The sequence below is a fragment of the Sphaerodactylus townsendi genome, linkage group LG04 (genome assembly GCF_021028975.2).
Source record: "Sphaerodactylus townsendi isolate TG3544 linkage group LG04, MPM_Stown_v2.3, whole genome shotgun sequence".
NCBI lineage: Eukaryota > Metazoa > Chordata > Lepidosauria > Squamata > Sphaerodactylidae > Sphaerodactylus > Sphaerodactylus townsendi.
The window spans coordinates 109,142,825-109,161,252 of record NC_059428.1 but is presented as its reverse complement, the minus strand read 5'-3'; the positions used below and the strand labels follow the sequence as shown (position 1 = coordinate 109,161,252).

At 42.5% G+C, this 18,428-nt stretch overlaps 1 protein-coding gene across 24 annotated transcripts in view; it reads right to left on the bottom strand.

Annotated features, from left to right (window-relative positions):
- Window positions 1-18,428, bottom strand: part of DOCK9 (dedicator of cytokinesis 9) — a 172,488-nt gene that overhangs the window by 102,387 nt on the left and 51,673 nt on the right. For all 24 annotated transcript variants that reach the window (XM_048492439.1, XM_048492445.1, XM_048492455.1 and 21 more), the window contains exons 2-3: window positions 3,837-3,953; window positions 1,387-1,476 (exon numbers count right to left, since the gene is read on the bottom strand). In XM_048492439.1, the coding sequence (XP_048348396.1) occupies window positions 1,387-1,476; window positions 3,837-3,953 (207 nt within the window). The remainder of the gene's footprint in view (window positions 1-1,386; window positions 1,477-3,836; window positions 3,954-18,428) is intronic.

Below are 18,428 nucleotides of genomic sequence, written 5' to 3'. Positions count from 1 at the left end.
TGATACTGAAGCAAGCCTCTAGAGCAGGGGTAGGGAACCTGCAGCTCTCCAGATGTTCAGGAACTACAATTCCCATCAGCCCCTACCAGCATGGCCAATTGGCCATGCTGACAGAGGCTGATGGGAATTGTAGTTCCTGAACATCTGGAGAGCCGCAGGTTCCCTACCCCTGCTCTAGAGTAAGGGTTCCCAACCTTTTCGACTCTGTGGGCACATCTGGAATTCTGACATGGCATGGTGGGTGCAACAACAGTATGGCTGCCACAAAATGGCTGCTGCGGAAGGGCAGGCCAGCCACAAAATGATTGCCATAGCTTAATTCAGTAACACTGTGTACGTGCTTGTGCTGAAGTGGCAGCTGCTGCCAAAGTAACATTTTAAATCAATCTCCAATAGTCAATCAGAAGCCTTGCTGGGTGAAAGCCCTTCCAGGTCCCACCCACATCCTAAAAACACTTGGCGGGCACCAGAAAAGGTGTCTGTGGATGCCATGGTACCCACAGGCACCACACTGGGGTCTCCTCTATAGAAACACAGCACTAAGAACAAGAAGAATTTCCTTACTTATGATAAAGTTTCCCCTTCAGTCGTGTTCGACCCTGGAGTACCACTGCAAGCCATGATTTCATAGGCAAGCTGTTTTTTGGGGTAGTTTGCCATTGCTTTCCCTGGCTATTCTTTACCTGCTAGCTATGTGCTAAGTACTCATTTACCGACCAAGGAATGGCTGGCTGGCTGAGTTGACCATGAGCCAGCTGCCAAGTTATCTGACTCACAGGGGGCTCAAACTCCTGACCGTGTGAGTGGCAGTGCAAGCACTTAACCACTACACCATGCGGCTCCTGTACTTATGATACAGTTTCATAATTTTGTATTATTTAACTTAACAACGTTTTTGGTTGAAAGATGGCTAAAAATGCATTATCTAAATAATCAGATCCATGTTAAAAAAAAGATTATGCTGCCATCAAGTACGGAACTCTAGAAGAACTTCAAACTCAGATTGTAGCTTCAGGATTTCTTACATAATGGTTTGTTCTGAATTCCAAATGCAAGTCTACGCTTACCTTTCAAACTGTATCTAGCAAATATTTGGCAAATATATGTGCTGTAATAATGTTAAATATCTTCATTAACGGAAGCAGACTGAACTCCTCCCTCCTCACAACACTTTGCTTTCCCTCTGTAGTCCCTTCTGATGCCTGATCAGGCTATGATGGGAGCCAGGGGACCTACAGGATCAAAAAGCCATGTGGTACAGGAAGGGATAGAGTGAGGAGAGGAACTGAGCGAGATTGCCCCTATTCCCTCTTGCACCGGCAGAAAACTGGAAGGATCCGAACAAAACTGTGGACATTTAGTAGTATGTACATTAAGTAGTATTACCTCAGTTACAAATAAACTATGAGCTTCTTTCTCTGCGTTATCAGGAACTGTAGAGAAGACATATTGACGGTGGCGTGACAATATTGCTGTCTGTTAATGATAAAAAAGTAGGATTAACCGCAAAAGTTAGTTGTATTTATGACTACCATATAATGTTTAAAAATAATTCAATTCAATAATTTACTTTAAATCAAAAAACCCAGGAAAGTAAGTTTATTGCACTAATTTTTATATCTTGTATCAATTAGATGCAACTAATTTTCCAAGACACACTGTCCCATTCTGAGCTACTGGTAATGTTTCTGAGTTTACAGTGTGGTCCTTGACATTCAAGTTCCTAGACTGTATGTTTATAAAACAGACATAATGGTGGGAATTTTTATGGTTTTTGTCATCAGAAGGGTTTGGCTTCCTGTGCAGCTCAGCAATTTAAGACTATAATCACTTTACAGCAAGGAGAAGGAAGTCTGAGTAAAAAATCCACATGCTATTTGAAAATGTTACTGACATGGATTTTATTACAATATTCAGCACACACCTCTTTATTCAGAGAAGACGTTCACAGAAACATAAGTAAAATCTGCTCATATTCATCACTTTAAAATTTAACAAAGAAATGACATGTACAGAGTGATGTAAAATTAGAAACAGTAAATATACTAGGCAGCTGCAGCAATTGACTGGAATGATAGCATCAAACAAGTAAAAAATATTCTCCCAGATGCAGAAATTCTGCCCATACTTTTAAGAAGGCATAAAAGGAGCCTCACTAGGATGAGTTACTAGTACAAGACATTTAGCCTGTTTTGAGGCACATGCTCTATTGTTTGCAGGCACACCTGTTTCCTGCATTCAATGCTGGTCTTTCCATGGATGCTCTACATATTTCTTCCTGTTTGTAGCAAAAAATAGCACTATCCAAACATACAGTTCAACCTACCTCACTCTCTCCTTTACAAAGGACATCCTTCTTGAAAACAAGAGCCACTTACAAAAAGTTGAAAATATCCATGAATTTTTTAAAAATTCCACTGAGAAGATAACATAAAAACCCAGTACGACAATCAAGGGTTGACAGCAAATCTGAGTAAAGATCTACCGGTATCATTTCATTTTACCTTGCAGTCAAAAGAAACTGACAGCGATCAAGACACTATATCTTTTTTAAAAAATTAATTCCTAGGTTCAGCTGAAGCGGCTGTTTATCATGCAATCTCAAGCACTCATAACAAAAGCTACAACACCCATCATTTTCTCAGTTCCACTTAACACTTTTCCATTTTCAAGAATTAGTACTACAAGATACTTGACTGGTGACAATGGTGATTCCTCTTCCTTCATTGCCATATTCTCTGCTAGTTCCTTGATTTCTCCTTCCTCAAGATTAAGTGTCTTGCATTGCCATCATAACACCACAGAACAGCAACATAGTACATCTTTTAAATAGCAAGAAGTGCCTAATTTTCAGGAGTAGGAAAATATTCTTCACAGATTTTCTTTTTTAAATCCAAAACTGAGCAAACCCAGCTAATAATCCTAGCAACTAATTAAAGTAAAGGCCTGATTTTAAAGACAGCATTACTTGTAAGGCAGCATTGCTACAGACAATAGCCAGCCTGTAAACCAAAACAATAAACCTTTGAAACAGCTCACCACCTCTGCAGTTCCACAGTAGCTGTGATAACACATTGCTTTACGACAATGGGGGACAGGTCCCTCATGCTACTGTGTGTGTACAGGGCATCCTTTCTACAAAAACAATGGCATATGAACTTGAAATATCACAGCTGCATCCATGACAGCTGAACAGCTTCAGGATGGTATGTAGTTACAAGGCTTTATTACAATGCCAAACCGACAATGGTGGCTAATTCCAGAGCAGTTACAACAATCACACACTCTCAGCCTGCTCATGAACCAACAGACCTCCACTTGTTCTATTGTTATACTCTGTATCTGCTACACTATCAAACATAAAACAGGACAGAAAGCAATAACAGGCATGCCTAGGCTTTAGGTGGCTTAAACCACAGGCTTTGAAATATAGGGGGGAGGGTCTTGAAAGCATGACATATATTAAAGAAAAGTATACAATGCCTAAAACCTTAAGTTGGAAGCATAATCTTTGTTTATGCATATTCTAGAGTGAAAAAAATCCTGCATTGAAAAAGAGACTTAAAATAAAAATACAAGTCTCCCATCCAGATTTATGTGACCACATAAAGAATGAAGTTCAGACTTCATTTGCTCTTTAGTTTTTTGGGTTTTTTTTTGCTGAGGTCAAACTGAAGATAATAAAAACATACAGCAATGGCAGCTTAGTGAGAAATTTGACGAATGACTAAAATAGATTATGAGAAGACTGTTATGTAATAGATTTAAATTGGCAATTGTACATTACATTTCTAATACATACAACATGTATTTATATAGAAAAATTTTTAAGCTACCTGGAAGTCATCATAGGGGAAGAGTAGCATCTCACGCAAGGCATCGTTGAGTATTTGTGTTTTCTTCTGAACGATAACATTTTCATAGTCTATTGGCTCAATTAGCTTCGGTTTTGCCTGTATAGTAACAGAAATATTTTCATGAATCAAGATAAACAATGTTTCTTTTAAATCAGTTCATTACTGCATTGAGTAATTTTTTTATCTAGTCACTGCCTCATCAAACAGTCAACTATCTGACTACAACACTGACCACTGTGCAGCATGTATTTATTTAAACTTGGGGCTTGGACAGATTTATGGAGGAGAAGTCGATTCATGGCTACCAATCTTGATCCTCTTGATCTGAGATTGCAAATGCCTTAACAGTGCAGGTGCTTGGGAGCAACAGCCGCAGAAGGCCATTGCGTTCACATCCTGCATGTGAGCTCCCAAAGGCACCTGGTGGGCCACTGCGAGTAGCAAGCTGGACTAGATGGACTCTGGTCTGATCCAGCTGGCTTGTTCTTATGTTCTTATGTTCTTAAACTGGGTAAGCATCTCTAACCTCAGCAGCCTGGTTTTGGTGACTGTGGAAGTCACCGGCTTGGGTCCTACACCTTTGCCCCAAGCATACTTCTCTTTGAGAGCCAAGGTGCTCACTTTCCCCTGACGCAATTGGAATGATTTTCAGTAAGTCCCTAAGTGCTTCCCCCAGAGAAAGTAAGGTCCAAAGCACCCAGGGAGAACCATTCAGGGAGCAAAGGTCTAGGACCTAAGCCATGGCTGTGCATGTGTACAGACACAAATACAAAATTCTGTCGTTTCCTAATGTTGTTTGGATACATACAATTTTTAGGTACTTTATATATCATTCCATTTTTACAATATTTAAGATTGTAGACTACTTAAATTAGTACCACCAAGAAAAGTTTTTGTTAAGAATTACCAGAGGGGTTTTTTTTCCTTTCTAGTATAATTCAAGTTTACCAAAAATGCAAAAATTATACTGGGATGTGTTTTTCCTAGAAAACGCCATCAGAAGCACACATATCTAGAAAAGTCAACAGGATTTTTTTTTTCAGATTTTATATCCACCACATGGGAACATTCTTGTTAAACAAAATGTTAAATTGGACAGAGTTCAAAAGAACAAAATGTTACATTTGGAAAGACTCACTATCAAGGAGAGGCTAGAGAACTAGGAGTATGCAACTAGAACAATTTCTTTAAAAAATACACTGCTGAAAGATTGTTATAGAAAGGAAAAGTATGCATTAGTTGTTTGTATAGCAGATCATGGTTCATTTAAGAATAATAAGAACACTCACATGCAAAGAAATAAGCAAATGTTAGCATAGAAAGGTATTTCATTGTGAAAATATTCATTAATATGATAATCTAGGTGGGGGAAACACTTTTAAGAAGGATAGGGGAAAATTTTCAAATAATTTTGACTGATAGTTACATTGCACATGGCATACCACCTATTGCAATTTATCTGCTCAGATGTCAGTTTAATTGATGGCTGACTGGGTAATTACATCTCAATGTACTGTACCGATATTCAGATATCTTCTCAGAAGCAACCAGCTGAATTATGCAATTTATCACTCACCACCAAGGTGATGAAATTTCTTTCGCAACAGAAACTAGTTTAATACAAAAACACGCAGGCAGGGTATTGGCTGATCTTAAATCAAAGAGTCACATGGGAAAAAGAATTAACGTATGATTCCAATCTCCCACCACTCCTACATCTGCAAGCTGTCTAGGGTCTTTTGATGATATACACAATAAATTCTTAAAAGACCAGACTCATTTTGTCACATATCAATTAGAGGCTGGAAAATAATCTGCCGTGACTGGACAGAGACTTAACTATCTCCACTGAAATACTCATCCTACTATATCAGAATTCTACATAGTGCCAGTGAGAAACATTTCTTTAGTTCATCTCAAAGAAAGAAAGAAAAAATGAGGCTGCAACAAGGATCCATTAGCCCTGCATGTTAACTGTCCAAAACAATTTATAGCTAGTGATGATTAAGAGTTTGGAAACAAGGCCTCATGAAGAAAGGATGCAGGAATTGGAAATGCTCAGTCTGAAGAAGACAATATTGAAGTTGGAATTTACTTTTCCTTTTTAAGAATGTTTAGGGCTGTCATTTAGAGGAGGGTAGGGCACTATCTCAACTGGTAGTGGTGGACAGGGCTCATAATAATGGGCTTAAATTATGGGTGGGGAGATACCAGTGAGATATCACGAAAATCTTTTACAAATATGAGCAGTTCAGTGGTGGAACCGGTTACCCAGGGATGTTGTGGCTTCTTAAAGGTGTTTAAGCAGATATTGGACATTTATTTGTCAGGAATATTTCAGGTAATTCTGCATGTGCAGGGGATTGGACTAGATGGTATTCAGTCCTTTTCCAATTATTTAACTCTATAACTCTATAAACAAGATGCAGCAAATGCCATTCACATGGTATACTGAGCTCCAGATCAGTCAAACTAAAGATCAGAAGCCAGCGAGGGTAAGGAGGATATCCTGTATTAGGAGTATATGTCATGTGCATAACCATGCATTCTTTGCTCTCCCTGCAAAACCAACCACTGCCACTATGAGACTTCACAACATTAGTCTACTATGGGGAGGAGTCAAATGCTATTAAAGGGCTATCTTCAATAAAACGAATTAGCCCAAGCATCCCTTTCCCCTACTCTTTCAACAATGGTAAGAATACATTATTTCTGTTCCAATTAAAACTTGAAAACAGACAAGCTTAGCACTTCTGTGATTTTTTAGATCAGGTTGCAGATCTTTCACCAACAGCAGCAGAAAAAGCAAGTAGTTACAACTTCTCAAGTGGAAATATTTCTTCTGCACTCTTCTAAAACTATTGTTTTCACATGTTTCCTGAAAACTCTTACTTCCTGTAAAACTTCCAATTGGGGCACAATATGGGAAGTTTCACCGTGGAACAAGCATTTTGTGAAATTATAAGAAAATAACAATGGCACCAACCTTCCATGAAAATATTTATATGTAACATGAGATTTAATTGCAAAGGTTCCAGTATCCATTTAAGTATAGCCACATTCCAATTGTTTTTTAACTAAGGTTTTGTGAGTATGGAAAGTTATAAACTTCAACTCTTTAACAAAAAGTTACATTCCAGATTTCCACTTAGATTGCTTTTATACATCTTTAGTTACGTTAGACAACTACATTTTCTGACTAAAATTATGTTTGTTTCCAAAAGCAAGTGAAATTATTCTACTTCACCATAACATGTTAACATGAGTTCCCAAATCTGAGAGCCAAACTAGACTTACAGGCAGGCCAGACCAGTGAATGACACCATTTAAAAAACATTTTTAAAATGCCATTGGGAGTTCGCTCCCAATTGGGTCCACAAAGCTATGATCTGAGTGGCTCCTGATCTACCCCATGCACCTCTTCAAGTGCCAAAACAGAAGAGGGGGTTGTGGTATATTACTGGTTCAGCACTTGAAAAAGTGAGGGGGGGGGGGTGAGACACAATAGTTTTTCAGTCAATGCTGGATTTAGATAAAGAGAGGTCTTCAGCTATTCCACTTCTGAGGCCCCTCCCAATCTTCCACCCTCACAACTAGAGGAAGATGGGGTCCACTTCAGTGAAGTCTAGCATGTGACAAAATTAACACAGAAAGCAATGCTAATGTCAAGTTATTGGCTTAAGACAGTATTATTCTGAAATGGAGTGTAAGGAAAATTACTGAAGGGTTGTTTAGAGACCACAGTGCATTATGACAGCATATGTAAGAAAGGCCTATGACAGTTTAAAAAATATTATACACCTTGGCCAGAAGCCCCCTAAATTTTGACACCCTAGGCTTCTGCCTGCCAAGCCTATAGGTAAATCCGGCACTGGTTCCAACCTGCTACACTGCAGACCTGGTCAAGATTAGACTCTCATGGCATTTTAAAAATTGTTTCAAACTGGTGCAGCAGACACAGGTACAACTCATGGATGCCAACAGGGAGCAAAGAAGAAGTCGTGCTCTCCTATCAAGAGGCAGGAACATTACTGGCAGTTGAAGGGGGGGGGAGTGAGCGCGTGAAGAGGAAGTGAGCGCGTGAAGAGGAAGTGGAAGAAAAAACCAGTAAAGTCCTGCCTCCTAAGCAAGGGAAAGGAACAACCCATAGAGATGCCCTACGCCTCCAGGAGAAAGCTAGACATCTCCTACCCACTATTTTTCTCCCATGAATCTGCAAACATGCTTGTGTGCATGAACATGCCCACTCATGTACCACCCCCACCCCCACTATAATGGAAACACTATTGGGAACCTTCTGTTTCTTTAATAAAGTACAGATCTTCACATAGTTGTAAGTTTTATATTTATAGTCAGAATATTTTTACATCTCCATTGCTTAGAAACTTCCTCGTACACAACTAATTTGTTCATTTCTTCTACATTCACATTTCCTGGTAATGTTGCTCAAGTGATACACAATAAGTTATTCAAATATATTTATTAGGGATTTACTATTATCGTTACTACTTTTATTCAGGTGCTACTAATTTAAAATACAATCATGCTGCTTAGTTTGAGCTTTCTTTGATTAACCTACTTTCATGTTTCAGTAAAGCTTCAGTGTTTGGTGTGCTGAGGCGGATGTTGTACACATGTGGATAAGGAAAAACAAGCTAAGCTGAATCCAGACAAGACAGAAGATGGAAAGCCTGAAATTCTCTTGCTGTGGCACAGAGCCAGTGGCAGAGCTACAAGGGGTGTGTGTGTGCATGCTGCACCGGGGGTGCGCCTGAGGCATGTGGAAATCACCCCCTCACCCCACCTTGCCAGGCCTGGCCCCACCCACCCACCCAGGTCCATTTTCAGTCAGTCGAAAGCTGTTTTCTGCTGGCTGGAAAAGATAACGGGGGTGTGGGGGGGGCGATAAGGCTCACAGAGGCTGAAAAACACAGAGTGCTTGAGGGCACACTCCCCTGCTGCTCTGCAACTTCTGCACAGGGCAGTAGGGTATAATCAGCCTAACACAGAAGGTTTTTCTGCAACAGAAGAGCCTCTTCCATCAGGAAAAGTCTCCTTGCAATAAAGGAAAGTACTGCTGTCAGTAAAATAGATCCACAAGATACAACAAGTTCTTTACTATCCCAAAACACTATAACAATCTTATGGTTTGGATGTTTCATATTTGTCACTGAAGGATATTATTCTGCCTATCTAATTTCAAACTCCTAAGAAGGTTTTGCAATTGATAGCAACAAAGTTCCTCCAGTTTTGCTGGATGACCTAGCTGCTAAAACATAGCTGTTAAAAACTTCATTAAGATTCTATACTACTTCGAAAATCAGTCGCTTACATACATTTGTTTAGTTCTGTGTCTGGAATAAGATCCAACGTGTTCTTTCTCTCTTAATTGTTATTCACTGCATTTTCTAAGAATATGTATAATCAGTGACAGGAAGGATATCTCATCATTTCAAACAAAAGAAAATGAGGACAAAGTATTGACTTTGGCATTACTTAAACTAACACTACCTCTTTCCAGGGAAACAGGACCTCTTACATTTCCTTACAACCATTTTCCATTGGATATTCTCTCACAATGGGAAAAATTGGTAAAGCAGGTAAAGAGTTTAGAACTCGTTATGTAGACTGATCAATCATGTGGCTATCACCCAAACATATTCTCTGTTCTTTTGCATAATTCATTTTTCTAGCATTATAATCAAATAAACACTATTTTAGTTGTAGTAAGAATTTTAGTTGTGAAATGAAGAAAACATAGAATTACAATATAGTCCCATAACCATAAGATTGGAAAGGATTCAAGCAATATAAATGTGCAATGTTTCTCAATCCCTTTCAAAGCTCTACATGTAAGGTTGTAGGAGCAAGAAATATGTGGAGAAGGATCCATTGGATACTCACCGTGAAGGGTCTTTCTACTGTAGGTTAGTGGGGCATCTTGAATGGGTGTTCTCCACCAATTGCAGAGAGGCAGGGAGTAACCAAAAAAACCCCTTCTCCATGCCCTTCCTGTGTCATGCCCGGGGTCATCTTCCCTCAGTTCCCCCGCCTGGCATAGTAGTACCAAAAAACAAGGAACAGGTAACATATAACTTTGACATGGAGACAAACAACGGCTCAACAGAAACCCTAAACTATGAAACATGAGAGGAACAGATAAGCGTTCTGGTTATTTTGGAGAGTAGAATCGGGAGCAATACAAACCAGGGAGAGACCAAGATGTTCCCACTAACCTACAGTAGAAAGACCCTTCACGGTGAGGTATCCAATGGATCCTTCTACTGTAGGTGTGGGAGACATCTTGAATGGGACCTCCCCGAAAGTCAGTGTCCGAATACCTGGTGGGTTTCATTAATCCCCCCCCGATAATACTCTCCAGTACCCTTTGCACAAGGCTGACTCTGCCGAGGCTAGGGACTGAATTTTGTAGTGACGGACAAAGGTGGATATGAAAGACCAAGTTGTCACTGCTTGCAGATGTCTTCCACTGAGGCATGATTCTGAAAGCGGCGTTAGTTGCCGGTATCATGTGAACGGAGCAGTGTCGCGGTAATTCCCGATGGAATAGGGAGACCCTGATGCTTTGTAAGCCCCGAGAATGCATGCGTTTTCAGAGTGCTGCTGGATCGCTTCTGCTTAGACATCTGAGATCCGGTGTTGGGGCGGATTAATGTTGACGAATATCGGGTCTCCGTCTTGCTAAGGATGTCCTCTGTCCCTACGATGATAGTAAGCCTTCAGAACCGGCGTGCATCTAAGGTGTGCCATAGTTTTTTTCCTTGGGATCACGTATGGGTTTGGCATGAAGTTTTGGAGAATGGCGCATCTCTTGTCGTACATTGGCGAAGAATTGTGTAGGGATTCACTTTTTTGGCAGGAAACGTAGAGGTCCGATGCGAGGCATGCCCTATCTTTGTGGAACAACGCAGAATTTCGAAGTTTACAGAGAGGGCTCTCAACTCCGAGACCCTTCTTGCTGCTGATGTTATCAGCGATCAAGAATAGAGTCTTCATCCTAACCCATTTGAGATGAACTATTTGGATGGAGCTCAGTAGGGGCCTTAGTGAGGGGAGCTGGGACAAATACTGCATGTAAACGCCAAGAGGGAAACCTGTGAACTACTGCTGGTTGTGATAGTTTCACACCTCTCAGAAAGTTCAAAACATCTGGGTGTTTGGTGATCTGACAGTTGTCCACCACAGGCAATTTAAGCAGCATGGCGAGCAGCCAGTTGCTCTCACATAGTAGTGGAGCACTTGAGTCCCATGGAGTAACCGTGTTGCAAGAATTCAAGGATGTCCTTGACCGAAGATCCTATGGGGTCGAAGCTTTCTTACGTTGGCACCACCCTGACAAGAAGGCTTTCCATGATGAGTTAGTAGATATTAACAGTGGATAAACTGTCTACGGCTTACTTAATATAAGTAGATGGCTCACCTGGCTGCCAACATCGTGAGATATCACCTTTGCCATATGCTTTCGTTGCTTCTATCCAAGGGATTGTCCCGCTTCAAAGAACCACAGCGGTTAGCTTTAACCACCAAGCCCGGGATTGGGATGGACTAATGGACTAACCTTTGAGTCAGAAAGTTGGCAGTGATGGGGCAGATCCGCGCTAATGGGTCTGTCGATACTCAAATTTCGAATTGTCGAATTATTAGCTTCACGGTCTCCTGGGCCATCTGGGTGCTACCAAGATCGCACAAGCACTCCTCCACAATCACCTGTACCTTGGCGCATTAGTCCGAGGGGTGTTATTAATAGAACTGGAGGGGAACGCTGCATTGCACAGGGAGCGCAGGTTGGGCCATGTCGTCGCGGTTTAGGACATCTGTTGCCACTACGCTTTGGAGGAGGAGGATGATAATTGCGTGGACATAATGAACCTTGGTAGTTGGGAATTTGTCTGGGGAGGCAAAAGATCTATCTCAGGAGACTGAAAGGTTTATGAATCAGGTTGAAAGACCGCCCGGATCCCGAAGTTTCCAGTCGGTTTCGGCGCATATTTCCTGGCCAGCTTAAATCCAGTCTGCCCGTTGAGTTCTGGTATTCGCTTTGATGTGTGAGGCTTCTATTGAGAGTAGGTTGGGTGCTGCCCATCGAGAAGGATTTTCCATGGCTTCCGATGGAGTGTTGCCGCATTTTGAGCCGCCTCTGGTTGTTGATATGCATTTTTTACGGCTATGTTGTCCGTGTCTGGATCAAGGGACATGTGTTAGCGCTTGTAATCTGTGGTAAGAAAATGATGGAGAGCCAGGAAAATGGAGGCGAAAGTCTCTAGCAGGTTGATGTGCATTTTGGATTCCTCCAGGGACTGGTAGGTTCCCTGAACATATTGTTGGTTGAGAGTGGCTCCCCATCCATGAAGACTGGCGTCTGTAAAAATCTGACTCGCGGTTTTGATGCAGGTATCGTTTTCCTTATGCGGGATTTGGACCGTTTGGTCCACCATGTGGAGGTTGTGTCGTACTATCAGTGGTAGTGATAGTTTTTTGTCATACTTGTTGATGATGTGTCTGAGTTGGTATGGTCTCAGGGAAATAGTTTGCAGTGGTCTTAAGTGCAGTCCCTGGCTCCACTGAAGGCTAGGGGATCGAATACTGGAAATAAATAATCCCAGGAGACTTGGCGAGTTTCAGTAGGGGAGTTGAGTTTGTTGGTCATAGTGTCCAGTATAGCGTACCGTATCTTCTCGATCTTCTCTTCATGGAATAAAGAGTGAGTCCTTGGAGGTGTCCAGAAGTCGCCTCTAGATGTTCCAGCTCTTTTGTGGAAGGAACCTAAGAGCTTTTCTTTGTTGTCTCATGATAAAACCGTGTAAATACGTGACAGAGTGCGTCCTGTACCCTTTTTTTACATCCCTCCCTTGCCTGATGGGCCGGATCTGGAAGCGAACCAAAGATGCGCTCTAAATAAGAATTATACATGGGATACCCTGTTCCGCGTAGTGCAAGATGAACCCGAACTAGAGGAGGACCTTCGAAAGTCCGCCGAGACTGTGGCCAGTCAAAGCGGCTTAGCGTTTTTGAATTGGTAGTGGTGGTAGTCCCTGGATTTACCATGAACGGAAATTTCCGATGGAGCTTTGTGAATCCGGGATGTGTAAAGAATACGCTTGGTTAAAGTCCAACGAAGTCAAGAAGTCCACAATGTGTCGGAGGGCTGCAGTGATGATTGACTGGAGAGTTTCCATCCTGAATTTTGGTAGAGCGAATAGAATTTGTTGAGGCGTTTTTAAAATTCAATGTGCTCTCGAGTCCCCGTTTAAGCAGGGACTATAAAGAAAATGTAGATCAAGTCCCTAAGAATCGCCTCCCGCCGCTGTAGGCACAGGTTCGATCGCTTGAATCTGGATCAGGTGAGGAAGACTGCTGTTAGGAGTTCTGTTTGCTTTGGACAGGGTCATTCGAGAGGGGAGAGATCAACACGATGGTGGCGATGGGATGGTGATTGAATTCTATCACCGGCATAACCTGTGGAGATGACCTCCCGGGTCCATTCTGTCCGCGTGACTGCCCTGCCAAGCGTCCTGGAAGCATTGAAAATGACCCTACCCGGGATGGTTTGATAGTCATTGTTTGTTTTATTTGTGTGGGGCGCGGACTTCCCTTGTTTGTTATACCGCCACCCGCCTCCTGAAGGGTTGTTTGTAACTCCGAAAGGACTGTTGATTTTACCAATTTGGTCTGTGACCTTCCGTTGGAGTTCTAGGTAAGGTTTTGTGGGATCTGGAGCGTAAAGACACTTCTATTTGTGTTGTTTTTAGTCTATCAGAAACCGGACTGCTTTTAGCATTGTCTTTTTTATTGTCCTTGAGTTGGGACTAAAACCTCTTCCAGATCTTTACTTCAAATACAGGCCCCTCCGTATTAGGAGTAGCCAGTGACCACATGTTTGGATTGGGTATTCAGCTAGCTAAGCATGCAATCCAAAGAATCACGCGTGCGATCTAGCTGTTTCAAGTGTTAAAGCGATGGATGCTCATACCAGGGCCATCAGCGTTGAAAGGTGGCATCTGCTATGAAAGGTGAAAGAGTTTGCTGACAAGATTCTCTCTCAACACCTTCTCTGATGCCTCTAGCCTCAACCGGGATCATTTCTAAGAGTCTTTTAGCCAAACCATAGTGGCTCTGGCCACTGATGGATGAGAGATCAGGGTTTTGATGGCTGCCGCCAAGCCATTCCCATAGGATCTCGCCAATGCGCACTTCAGACCTCCTGTCAAAGTGGGTCTTTGATGTTTCCCTCCCCTTCCTTGTACAACAAGGGCTCCGGAGTGTAAAACAGTAACGAACCTGGGCATCTACACCAAGGAGGTTCACTGCGAGTAAAAGACATGAGGTATTTGTTAGGGCATCAGATACTTTTCTTAAAATTGTTGGGCAAACTAACTTTATGTAATGCGGTAGGGTTGAGCCAACCATTCTCTTTGTATTCTTTTAAATCGAAGCATTCTGGTACTGGGAAGAATTGTAGCCCCTTAAGCTATTCACTCACCCAGGGGAAGTAACTCAGGTTTTCCCTTTTAGGGTATCCCTTTAATTGGTTTGTTAGGAGTGGGGGAGGGACTGAGAAAGGCTGTTACTTCCAGCATCTTCAGTATCGCAATGAAATCCAAAGCTGAGATAGTCTTTGAAATTAATAATTGGATCTCTCTTCCACTTTAAAAAACTGTGTTGATTGGGCAGAGGCTAAACGTTGATCTCTAGCATCCAGGTGCCTTCTCTATTTGTGTCTGCTTAGAAAGTCAGCGAAGGCTGCTGGTGGGGCGTTCATCCAAGCTGCTGCTGGAGTCAACTGCCCTTCTGGATGAGAGGCCTCTGGGGCTGGCGAAGCCTGCATCGCTTGAACTCCAGGGGAAATCACCAGAGCGGTAGCCCCGCCCACCTGAGGACGCGACTGCTCCGGAGCCCTGGGAAGGCTGGAGGAGTGGCGTCCAGAACTACCTGCCTACGGGCTGGGCGCCTCTGGGAAGGCTGTAGCTCCCTGACCGAGGTTGGACATGCACCTCTTCTTTGAGGGCTGTGTCGACTGCTCGGTCTCTTTGGCGCTCGTTTTGGCCGATTTGGCGCCTTTTGCAGTTTTTTCTCCTGCGCTCCCTTTCTTTTGTCTGTTTTGGGAAGAGCGGCTGTCATTGAAGCTCAGCCAGCTGAGGCTGACAAAGTTCTCTCTCCGGAGAGAAGGATCTAGCCTCCATAGTTTGCACGGAGGGGAGGTTGGCTGGGCGGGAGATTGAGGGGGGGGGGAGGGGAGGGCAAGCAGATGGGAATGGCTTTGGTTTCCTGCTGCTGACTAGCCTAAATCCGAGCGCCCCTACTCACCACCTCTAGGAACGCACAAGACCTCAGATGAACAAACAAACACCAAACACAGACAGAAATTGAAGGGTTCTGTAAGAGCCTGATAAACACGTCTGCTCTCTGCAGAGGCAGGGAAATACTGGGGGAACTGAGGGAAGATGACCCGGGCATGACACAGGAAGGGCATGGAGAAGGATTTTTTTTGGTTACTCCCTGCCTCTCTGCAATTGGTGGAGAACACCCATTCAAGATGCCCCACACCTACAGTAGAATCCATTCTCTTTAGCACAAGGGAGGTTGCTTTAGTAACCCCTTCTCAGCACTCAGAAAAAATTAGTAACCACTTCTAGAGAAGTCATGAGAACTGGTTGGATCCAAAGTCCAAACAGCCCTGGAAAAGGCCCAATCTCCCATCTTTTACAGACAGAAACCAAAATTTAGTTTTGGTTATCTACCAATAACCATTGTTGTCATTTGTTTCTAAAAGCTACAGGTGCTGCTCCTATTATTTTGGAGGGTTCTAACTCCCCAATGTTTTGCTTTTTTAAGATTTCAGATTTTTCTGCAATCCTGAGGCTTTGTTCACATTTCTAGAAAGATCTGTCCTGCCTGTCTCTAATCTCTAGATTTACGTATCAACAGATTTGGTGGTGATGATGAGATGGGATAATTCTTCCTATTAGCTGATGAACTTCATCATATACTTTGACTGGATATGCCAATAAAAACAGTTTCAGAGGGTAGCCATGTTGGTCTGCACCAAAATGATTCAGACAAAAGGAATTTTGAATCTCAAAAGCTTACACCCCCAAAATTTTGTTGGTCTCAAAGTTCTTACTACGTTCGACTTCAGCTGTCAATAAAAGCAGGTTAATCATCATAGCATGCTGTTGGCCAGGAGTTTGTGACAGCACTTCTTTAACTGGTTGAGGATATGGGCTGATATATTAATCTTCAGTTTTGTGCCTGTCCAATTGTTTGAGCATGGAATCTCTTACACTCAATATTTCTACATGTTGGTAGAGGTCTAAAGGCAACAGTATTATATGCACTTGCTGGGAAATTACCCCCATTTTAAAGTCAAAGGATTTACTTCTGAGTAAGTCGGGATTAAACTTTAGGGCTGAAGTCTTATTCACATTTCAGTGACAGTAAGTTTAATGGAAACCAAAGAAATCCCACTGAAATCAACATGATGAACAGAAACCTAAACTGGATTTCAGCTTACTATAAGGATGTTCCAATTCTACTAAGGCAAAATGCTAGATGTACATGCATGCTTTCAGAATGCAATTGTTAAGGGCTCAAGGGTGGAAAACAAGAACCTCCTACATGAGAACTTCTACTTGCACATGACCTGAACAGACCCAGAGCCATGTACTACTGGAGGCGAAGAACCAGAGATTAAAGTGCCTTGCATTATCTTTCTTATTCCCAGACAGGTTTTACTGTTCTCTCAGATGAGAACAAAATCCAGAGCACTAATACCGTATATACTCGTGTATAAGTCGAGTTTTTCAGCCCTGTTTTAAGGCTGAAAAATGCCCCCTCGGCTTATATACGAGTCACTGCTTACCAGCCGGCTCTTCAGGCCTCTGCCGAGGCTGGGGGCGTGGCCGGGACGACCTCCCTGAGGCTGCACAAGCCGCTTGTTGCTGCCCTCCTCGGAGGGTGAAGGAGGAACCCTGAGGCACCCTGGCTGGCTGGGCTTCCTCAAACCCAGGAGGCAGAGGGAGCTCCTTATTTGGGCTGTGACATCAGGGGGAGCCACTGCCCAAATAAGGAGCTCCCTCTGCCTCCCCCCTGGGTTTGAGGAAGCCCAGCCACAGCCGACAGGCAGAGGGAGCTCCTTATTTGGGCAGTGACATCAGGGGGAGTCACTGCCCAAATAAGGAGCTCCCTCTGCCTCCTGGCTTCCCACTCTCGGCTTATACGCGAGTCAATAAGTTTTCCCAGGTTTGGGCAGTAAAATTAGGTGCCTCAGTTTATACACGGGTCGGCTTATACCCGAGTATATACGGTAGATTCTGTTCTGTCCTAGAAACAGAACAGGGACCAGGAAGAGCACTAAAAGAAGATGTGATTAGCCAAGCAGCACAAAGAAAAATCCTACCAGAACTTACTGTATATAAGCATGTATAAGTCGAGTTTTTCAGCACATTTTTGTGCTGAAAAAGCCCCCCATGACTTATACACGTCAGCTGTATTTTAAAAAATATTTTAGGGTTTTTACTTTGTTGGCCACCAGGGGGCACAGTTTTTAGGCTAGCTAGCAGCACCACAATTTCAGGATATCATCAGGTGACACTCCAGATGATACCAGCCAAGTTTGATAAAGTTTGGTTCAGGGGGTCCAAAGTTATGGACCCCCAAAGGGGGTGCCCCATCCCCCATTGTTTCCAATGGGAGCTAATAGTAGATGGGGCTACATTTTGAGGGTCCATAACTTTGGATCCCTTGAACCAAACTTCACTAAACCTGGGTGGTATCATCAGGATAATCTCTTGCTGATACCACCCAGGTTTGGTGATGTTTGGTTCAGGAGTCCAAAGTTATGGATCCCCAACATGGATGCTCCCATCCCCCATTGTTTCCAATGGAAGCTAATAGTAGATGGGGCTACCCTTTTGAGGGTCCATAACTTTGGACCCCCTGAACCAAACTTCACCAAACCTGGGTGGCATCATCAGGAGGGTCTCCTAAAGATACTCTGAAATGGTTTGGTACTACATAACATAAACATCTCCTCCCTCCTGGACAGAGTTGTGTGTGAATGTCCCTTCTAAAATGACACCTGCCATGTGCAATTTTAAAAATATGTGCACTAAAAATAATGAACTATTATTTTAAAAAGCAGGGTAGTTTTGAGTCACAATGAACAGGCATGTTCATTCCAGTTTTTATTGTAAGATCAATTGTTTAAAACCCTTCCTTACAAAAAAGCTAAGGTTTTTGTACTGTTAAAGTTATTGTTGTTACCATATTGTTCTCGTTGACCCTTTTGTCCACTTACAGAGCTAGTTTACTGTTTTTCTTTGAAATAAATATTCAAAAACATTTAACCTACTGATGCCTCAATTAATGTAATTTTATTGGTATCTATTGTTATTTTTGAAATGTACCAGTAGCTGTTGCATTTCCCACCCTCGACTTATACGAGTCAATAAGTTTTCCCAGTTTTTGTGGTAAAATTAGATGCCTCGACTTATATTTGGGTCGACTTATACACAAGTATATACGGGTATTTTAAAAAGTCTAGATATTTCC